At 31.8% G+C, this 9,820-nt stretch overlaps 1 protein-coding gene across 1 annotated transcript; it reads right to left on the minus strand.

Annotated features, from left to right (window-relative positions):
* Positions 1 to 2,378: 2,378 nt before the first annotated feature.
* LOC123921821 (chaperone protein dnaJ 11, chloroplastic-like) lies at positions 2,379 to 3,206 on the minus strand. Its single transcript, XM_045974502.1, has one exon. The coding sequence runs from the start codon at positions 3,083 to 3,085 to the stop codon at positions 2,624 to 2,626; it is 462 nt and encodes a 153-aa protein (XP_045830458.1). The 5' UTR covers positions 3,086 to 3,206; the 3' UTR covers positions 2,379 to 2,623.
* Between the last annotated feature and the right edge of the window lie 6,614 nt (positions 3,207 to 9,820).

Below are 9,820 nucleotides of genomic sequence, written 5' to 3' on the forward strand. Positions count from 1 at the left end.
TCGCAAACCAGACATAGACTCGAACAACATAAGGACAGCCCGCAAAGCTCGTACGTTCGCCCAACTCTTAGTCCCCATCAACAACGTATCATCAGCAAACTGAAGATGCAACACCGACACTTGAGCAAGGTTACCCACACTATACCCCGTAAACATATTGCGTTCCACCATGGCTTCCATCAAAACATTTAAGCCCTCTGCAGCCAGTAGAAAAAGAAAAGGAGATAACGGATCACCCTGCCTTAAGCCCCTCTCAAAAGGAAACTCATCAGTCGGACTACCGTTAACCAAAACCGAAGCAGTTGCCGTACACACACATTCTTTAATCCACTTCCTCCAAAGGGTTGGAAAACCCATTCTCCCCATAACATCCTCCAAATAACCCCACTCAACCGAATCATAAGCCTTCTCAAAATCGACTTTAAAGAGAAGCAGCTCCTTCTTAGACTTACGAGCTTCATCCACCACCTCGTTTGCAACAAGGATGCCATCGAGAATCTGTCGCCCCTTAACGAAAGTCGTCTGGGATTCAGATATCACACTGCCCATCACCACACGCAGACGATTCGCTAACACCTTAGCCAAAATTTTGTAAAGGCTACCCATAAGCGAAATAGGCCGGAAATCATTCAACCTTTGGGGACTGTCAACCTTGGGTATTAAAGCTATGAAAGTGGCATTTAAACCCTTAGTCAATCTGCCGTTCCGATGAAACTCCGAAATAAAACGCATAATATCACCTTGCATCTCGGCCAAAAAATCCTTAATAAAACCAAAATTAATCCCGTCAGGACCCGGGCTTTTAAAACTATCACAATCCCAAACAGCTGCCTTTACCTCATCGATTGAAAAAGGCTTGATCAACCCAATCACCTCCGACACCTGCAGCCGTTTAAAAGTAAGATTATCTACATATATATATTCCTATATTTTAGGATAATTTTTTCCCACTCTTTTTTTTTTTGAGATTTTTTCTTTCCCAAAATTTGTTTATATCCAAAGTTTTAAAATTTTTTTTATGGAATCCAAAGTTTTTATAATAAACTTATTTTTTTATATAGAAGAGGGCAAAAGCTCGAAATAAACTTATAACAAACACACAAATGCATTTTCTTATCATTTTATTTCTAGAAATATCTATATATATACATAAATCCTAGATAGTTCTCCTACTACTCATCTCAGCCCTAATCAACGTCAGCCACTCACATCCAATTAAATCACTCAATAATGCCACATCATTTCTTTATATTATATCATTGTCATCTTTTTTTTTTATATACTATTCATCTCTATCTACTATTCATATATACCATAATAAATTCATGTCTGCTACAAAACAATTTTTTGTTACCACTGTCTTTCTATTACCTTGTATACTATAATGGAGTAGTTTTTATTAAATTGAATTTAGCTGATTTTCGTCACTACACATTTCAGTTACAAAATAAAATTCAAAACAAAGAAGACTATCAGACTATTACAAAAAAAAAATGCAATGGCAATTTTGTACTCATGAAACTAGCTCATATTCTAGAATCTTACAAAAGAAAATATATCAATTTAAATTGTCACGGCCCTATTTAACTTCTTCGGCTACAAAACGGTATTGAAGCCTTGAAGACATTATTATGTTGCTCTTATTACTTAGAGATCTATATAGGTATATATAAGTAGTATAACAGTTACTTCTTTATCAATGCATACATTTCTATTGAGTTTAGTTCTTAGTTAAAAAAAATCACTCTTTCAAACCATGACTCCTATCTACACTCATGTGTCCGTTATAGTAGCTGGAAAAACAAATCTAAAGTTGAAAGTTCGAATAGTTCATTTGTCAAATGTAATAGACAAATACAAACCAACTGAGGTTACGTCTATGAATATGTTGTTTGTTGATGAAAAGGTGATGAACAATCTTAATATACTTTTCACATTTTCACAAAATCTCTACTACTGCTTTTTTTTATATTGATTTTTTTTCTTTTTTTACTTTGATCATCCAATGCGATAAGATTCTTGCTACTGTGAAAAAGTGTTTGGTGTCAAAGATAAAAAAAAAATGATTGAAGAAGGATCAATATATAAGGTTGAAAATATATTGGTTGGAGAAAGTGATAAATACAAAATTACATTACATAAGTATAAGCTGAATTGGATGTTTACCACTACATTTACCAAAATCGATGCTCCACACTTTCATTGAACCATTTTGATTTTATGTCATTCCAAGATATTTTGAATTCAACTGAAGAAAAAAAATAGTTGGTAATGATTATTAGTTTTCGTTTTAATTTAAATCTCATATATTGATTAATATTTTAATCTAAATAATATATCTCTATTTTAAATTTTTTTAGATGTTATTGACCATGTGATTGAAAGAAATGAATTCAACATTATAATATAAAATATCCAATATACAATCTGAATCTGCCCATTAACTTTACATAACAATTAGAAACATTAATTACCATTTTATCTAAAAACAAAATAGTAAAAAAGATAGGAAACTCAATTTTCTTTTTAATTTTTTGCATTTCATACCATTTTTCTGGAAAAATCTAAAAAGAAAAATAGTAATATCGGTTCAACTCTGGCTTCACTCGGACGAGTCAACTCGCTACCAGCACTGATCCGTTTCCCAGTTCCGACAACCATGTCCAGAAAATCTCATCGCCGTAAGCGGTTGCTGACGCCGGAACAAGCTTCTATCATAGCTAGCTCGCTTCTCAGGATCTGACAACGTAGAATACGCATCACGAATCTTCATGAACTCATCCGCCGACGAATCTTTCCGATCAACCGTCGCCACGTCAGGATGTGAAACTCTCGCGAGTCGCCGGTAAGCTGCCTTAATCTCCTGATCAGAAGCAACGGTCGCAATTCCAAGAATCTCATACAGCGACGTGCATGAAGATGAAACCATAGCGTGAGAAAGCTTAGTAGAGGTAGCTTCAGTTGCGGTGGCTGTGGCAGAAATTAGAATTCGCCGGGATCTGACGTGGCACGGTTGTGATGAGATGGTTTTGCCGGCGAAATTGACGGCGGTGCTGAGAGATGTGGGAAAAGAAACTGAGAGCATTATACGTTGGAATACGACGTCGTTATTGTAAGATGATGAAGAGATGAGGATTTGAGGTTCTCATATAGAGAAGAGAAGACGAGTGGCAGTGTTTAGTGGGTCCCAAAATAACTGTCTTCCGTTTTCAACCGAAATAAAACAACCTTATCCAACTACAGAAAATAGATTATATTAAATTAGATTAGATCAGATGATGCGAGTTTTTCTTTTTATGAGCGCAAATCTCTTTTAATTTAATCAAAGTTATGAATTTGATTCTGATTCAAGTAATAAAATTAATAATGAATTTGTCACTTATTTACATTTGGGTCGTGCTAACCAATGCTCTCAAGTCTCGAGGCAAATGAGTAATATTTTTTTAGAATTTTGAGGAATTGACCGTATAAATTCTAATGTCATATTACTATATTTACTATACTTCCTTAAACAGTTTCCAGCCGGAACTATTTAGAAGTTTCCTTTACATTTAAGTGATTCTGACTCGTTTGCCCGTCTTTTTTTAGAGCTTATCCAAACATATTATACAATATAAATTAGGTTTTATGTTATTTTATAAGTTTACACTAGTGAAAATTGTAATTTTATAAGTTATTTTATCATAAACTACCTTGACAAACTTATAATAATATATAAAAATTACATAATCTATTCGTATATATTTTAAAAAAACTGGGTCAAACAAGTCTCTACGGTTATTTATCTCTACAGTTATTTATCGACATATCTCATTCGTTTGTACCAAAAAATAGGAACAATCTTATCCAAAGGGCGTTGGGTTTTTTAATGCTGCTGACTCACAACTTGTGGCTTATCCTATTGTCATAACTTCTCAAATAGTTGGAGATTTTTGATCTCATCTATTACCATAGACATTCGTCCCACATGTTGTTGTTTGCTATTACTATCTTATCTTCTTGCTTACGATCTTTGTGTTTTTTTTTTTTTTTCTTTTAATAATTTTTGATTCTCAAAGAAAAAAGACTTTAGTAATTTAGGGTTCAGTCACGAAGTAAATTAAATTTGACTAAAAATTATTTTTATCAGTTATTAAACTTGAATTCTCCGGATCATTTATTACAGGTGGGGATTGTCTCATGTGACATTACCATCTCTTAAATCTCATCTCTTAATTTAGGCGGGAGAAAGAGAGAGAAAAACAAAAAATGATGGATTGAAAGGTGTAGATACACACTTTAGTCCGTGCAGTGATATTTCCACCGGAGAGAAACCTTTCCCATTTTTTATACTTTGTGGTTTTGTTTGTGTGATTGAAGTGGAAGAGATGAAAAAGTTTTGGTGGGGAAAAAGTAAAGATAAAACAGTGGTAATTAAAAATAAACTCTCTAAACTCTCTAAACCATTATAAAAAAAAAACACTCTCTAAACTACTCTCTTTTTAAATTTTTCTATTTTTTAGCTTGATTCTTCCTTTTTTTTTAAAAAAAAAAAAACTCCTTTCTCCTTTAAACTCGTAAATAAAGGCTAGAGATCTGAGTGAATATGTTTGATGGTGCTTGAATTTATACCAATTTATCAAAATTTTCAAATTACTTATAATAGTCCACAATTTGATGGTTGTACAAAGCTTTCTAAATTTTATATTTTGTTTATGCATATCAATGATTTTTATTCGATATATAATCACTAATTTCATCTTTCAAAAGTCAAGACAAACGAATACGAAGATCTTCCAATATTCAACTAAAAATCACAATAATTGATTAATGGTCATCATAATTTGTTTCAATATATTCCATCATCACTTATTTGTATATGAATTTAAAGTTATTGTGTGTGCTTATTTTGTTGAATGTTTTTGTCACCAAAATAATAATCTATTCTAAACTAAAATTAGTGTGACGCTTGTGTCAGTGCGCTAAATGTGATTGTTGTATTTGTATCTCTTTTTAATCTAACTACTTAGGTTTTTCCTTTTTTAGTCCCGTATGAGTAATGTTTTTTATGGGTTTTTTAATGTTTGGATATGATGTATATAAGATGGTAGTGGATGTTTTCAATATTTTTGTTGTTTTGGTGAACTTTTTATGATCATATGTTAATACATTAACGACATTAGCTCTTCTTGAGATACAGTTTAATCCGTCAATTAAGCGATAAACTACAATGAGAGGTAACTCATGAACGAGTTTTAGTGTTTTTGATGATTTTTTTATGACCATGTTAATGCATTATTAACATTATCCTTTTTTCTGACACTTCAAAAAAAAAAAAACATTATCCTTTTTTCTAAATACAATTGAGTCCAACAATTAAGGGAGGAAATTAAAGCAAGAGTTAACCCATAAACTAAATTTATATAAAATTGTTGTTAATTATAATTAGGCTAAATTGCACTTTTGGCCCCTTAAGTTTCAGAAAGTTGCGATTTTGGTCCCCTATATTTCAAAATAGCACTTTTGGCCCCCTAAGTTTCAGGAAGTTGCAATTTTGACCCCCTATGTTTCAAAATAGCACTTTTGGCCCCCTAAATTTCAAAAAGTTGCTATTTTGGCCTCCTATGTTTCAAAATAGCAATTTTGGCCCCCTATGTTTACCCCTTTTGCAAAATGAAAGTTCAAGACACTTTTCTAAATGGAAGTTCAAGACATTTTTCTAAATCAAAATGACATAACAAATCAAGTCATTACATATATGAAGTCATTACATAATTAAAAAGACATAACAAAAAGCACGAAGAGTTTTCAATTTCCATTGTTTCCTATTTTTGGATTTGGAATTAGGTGTTTTTTTTTTTTTACGTATAGTGAAAAATCCTTTTGAATAAACGTCACGAAGTATTTGGTTAATTCTTTAGGATTTGAGATTATATATGTGTGTTAGTGAAAGAATAATTTTTTTTTTTTTGAACGTAGTGAAAGAATAAATTTAAAGCATGTGACTTCTTCCTTTTGTTTTTTTATTCTTTTAGTTTTTTTAATTATAAGATGACAAAAAAATGTTGACGTGGCAGCTGAGTCACTTAAGTGACTTGCCACATCAACTTTGACTCGATCAAAATTGACTTTTTGCAAAAGGGGTAAAGATAGGGGCCAAAAGTGCTATTTTGAAACATAGGTGGCCAAAATCGCAACTACTGAAACTTAAGGGGCCAAAATTGCTATTTTGAAATATAGGGGGCCAAAATCGCAACTTTTTGAAACTTAGGGGGCTATAAGTGCTATTTTGAAACATAAGGGGCCAAAATTGCAAGTTTCTGAAACTTAGGGGGCCAAAAGTGTAATTTAGCCTTATAATTAAGACATTAGACATGTATTAGTTTACATGTATTAAGTGTATTATGCATTGTATTATATTAAATTACTTCGTATAAGAGCCAATGAACGAAACAGAATAAATATTCAATATTAAAATTGTAATAGTTAAATTGAAAACCAGTTTAAATAAATATAAATATGTTATATCTCCAAAAATTATTGAAGTTATCTAGAATCTTTCTCCGCATGGTTGGATAAAATGTAGGTTGCTTTGCTAAGAATATATTTAGCATTGCTAATGTCTTCTTTGCTGAGATAATGGTTGTAATCCTTGTCATTGAGTGTGTTGCTGAAAATTATTGGAACCCTTTATGGATTGAAAGTGATTCAAGGTTAATAATAGATGTTAAGTCTATTGGCATTGTTCCTTGGCAACTTAAGAATAGATTAATGAATCATTTTAGCTACAATTCATGATATCTCATGTTTATAAGGAAGGAAATCATTGTGGGATAAACTTGTTTCCTTATATTTATCTTTAGATGATTACACTTGGTGGTCTTCACCACCTTTATGTATTAGAGAGGAGCTCACTACGAATAGATATAAGATATTTAATGTTTTAGAAAATTAAATACACAATTTACAAGAATATATTTTTATATTTATCTTTTTAGCAGGTGCCCTTATACACAATTTAGAGACACGTGTTAACATTTTTCATAAATAAATATGTCATACTAAAAAGTTCTAAGACATGATTTTCGTTGCTTTTATCTTGAACTTTTTTTGTTTAAAAAATTCATATTTTATATATCTAATGTTAAAAAAGAAAATTAATAAATGAACTTTATATGATATTTTAAACATAAACTTTCAAAAGTTTAAGAGTTTAATGATAACTAAGCAAATTTAGTGTTAGCAGGGACTAAAATCATGTGCAAGATTTTTTTTATAGAAAGTGAAAATATAATAAGATTTAAGTAAGGACTAAACTTAGAAGATCTTAAGCTACTAGGTTTGGTCTAGTGGTGAGGAGTTTGAGTAGTACACTATAGCTCCTGGATTCGATCTACAGTTCATTGTAAATAAAATAAAAATAAACTTAGAAGATCTTCATTTTATAGGGATCAAAAACATATTTAACTCTTATATTAACATATAAAATCAAAATACCCTAAAAAAAATCAATTATATAATATCTATAAAATCAAATAGATAAGTTTAAAAATATTTTTGAAGTGTTATATATATAATCAAGCCAACTCGTGAACTATATATATAGCTCAAGTTCAGCTCCTTTAATTAACAAACTTAAGTTTCAACCCAAGTTCAGCTATTTAGTCATAAATCAAGTTCAACGAATCAATTGTCTAATTAAATCTTAAATTTTATTCGAGTTGACTCAGTTCATTTTCAGCTCTAGATTCCCTTGTGTTTGAAAGACTATACATTATCTCAATGTATGCAAGGTTGATTTAAAGCTACACGTGAGGCTTTTATAGGGTTTAATAGGGTTTAATCAGTGTATTTTAAAGGATGTGACGGTAGTGGTCAATATGTAAATAAGCAATTTTTCTTTATTGCATAGGTTTTGGTTGATGTTGACTATTTTTTATTGTCCTGTGAGTTTTGTAGTTTTTAAATACATATTTAATAGCGAACATATAAAGTTCAAAGAATGGATCCACAATGCGTAAAAAAAAAGGAATGGATCCACAACACCATCAAATAACTTTTTTATCGATGGTTTTAAACTTTAGTTCACGTAATTTGAACCAATGTAAAATTTATTGAGATTTCTGGAATTACGAGTGTAACACCCAAACCCATTATTGTAGTGATTCTACGTTTATTAAATCTTTTTCAAAATACGCAACAGAAAAATTGAAAGTTATTTATAAACATTGGTTCTAGGTATTACACTCCTCTTTACAAAAATACTAATGTAGTTAATTAGTAAAAATACTTGTTTATACAAATCTTAAATCAAATAATGTATTTATTAACTATACAAAATGTAACATCCCGAATTTTTATCCAAGATATTTGTTAAAAATCTTATTTAATTAGAAAATGTGCCGATAATTTTTTTTTCTTTTATCAAAATAAAATAGTATAATGATAACTTAATTGAAATTCACATGAAATATAAACTTAGTTAAATTGAACAATAGTTTGAAAATTTCCAGCGGAAGAAAATACAACAAAAAACTATTTATTACATAAAATTCTCAATTTACAAAACCCAATTTCCCCCGTACGTCGCGCTTCAAGCATCACATTCAGTCAAAGCTTTCTCCTTGAGTACCTAAAATGTTAGTTGTAAGGGTCAATTTCCTTATCTATATTGAATCATACTCACCACAAAAAAATGTTACAAAATAATAACAAAACACTTCACCTTATCGAAAATATAATTATTAGTTTTAAGTAAAACCTTTGATGATTAGAGTACAAATATAAGAACCGAAACAAAAAGCAACGGTGACACATATTAACACATAACCCAAATTACATGGAGTTTGGCTTTGCTCCTTTTCTCCTGGCTCCTTTTACTCCTTTTCTTTTTCTAGATCAAGGACATGTGGCACTAAGATATCTGATGGCTATCATTTAAAGGTTATAGTTAAATAATTAAACATTAAAAACAAACAAAATTGCAAAACACGGAGTCTGTGTTTCATTATCTTTCCATCTTGTTCATCACCACTTCATATTCTTCGTCACCACTGCTACCAGCCACTGCCACCGCCGCCGACGCCCCTTTCCGACAGTCACAGGCGGCGGTTTTGTAACACTCTTTTTATGGATTGTGACATGTTTTTTGACATATGGTGGCTGTTTGCTATTTTGTGACCTGTTTGCTATTTACATTCAAGCTGCAGATGTGTTAGCAGATTATTATTTTTTTAATCAATGATACAACATTCAAGCTTCTCCTAACATTATAAGCAAAAACAAATTATAATCTAAGACATCAACATCTTGCAAAAAGAAAATTATAATATGACAATTGCGGCAGCATCAGTTGCTAATTATAAGAAAATTATAATATGCATATTGTTGTTCAGAGCTAGTATTGCAAACTCCATTTGAATCCCCAATGATTCAGCAAACACAGACCCAATACACTGGTTTATTCCACTCTAGATATTCCCATACGCTGCGTTATGCATCGACGACAAGACGCGACAATGAAATATGATACGACGGCAAGATGCCGCAATGAAATATAGTGTGACGGGGATATGCCGAGGTGTGGAGCATAAAGGAGGATGAAATTGCAGCCACGAATCGGCGGCGGTGGATGCACAAACCAGGAGGAAGAAGATGGAACAACTTTACAACTGTGATATTGCGTTCTTGGGTTTTGAGATCTTGGTGTGTGTGTGTGTGGTGGTCTATTGAGAAGAGGGAAGGAAAACCGCCGTCCTGCGACGGCCGGAAAGGGGGCGTCGGCGGCGGTGACTGTGGGTGGTAGCGGTGGTGACGAAGAAGATGAAGTGGTGATGAACAA

The sequence above is a fragment of the Trifolium pratense genome, linkage group LG4, assembly GCF_020283565.1.
Source record: "Trifolium pratense cultivar HEN17-A07 linkage group LG4, ARS_RC_1.1, whole genome shotgun sequence".
NCBI classification, from domain to species: domain Eukaryota; kingdom Viridiplantae; phylum Streptophyta; class Magnoliopsida; order Fabales; family Fabaceae; genus Trifolium; species Trifolium pratense.

Excerpts from the sequence above, each read along its gene's own strand:
- LOC123921821 (XM_045974502.1), bottom strand. The coding sequence starts at position 3,085 with ATGCTCTCAGTTTCTTTTCCCACATCTCTCAGCACCGCCGTCAATTTC.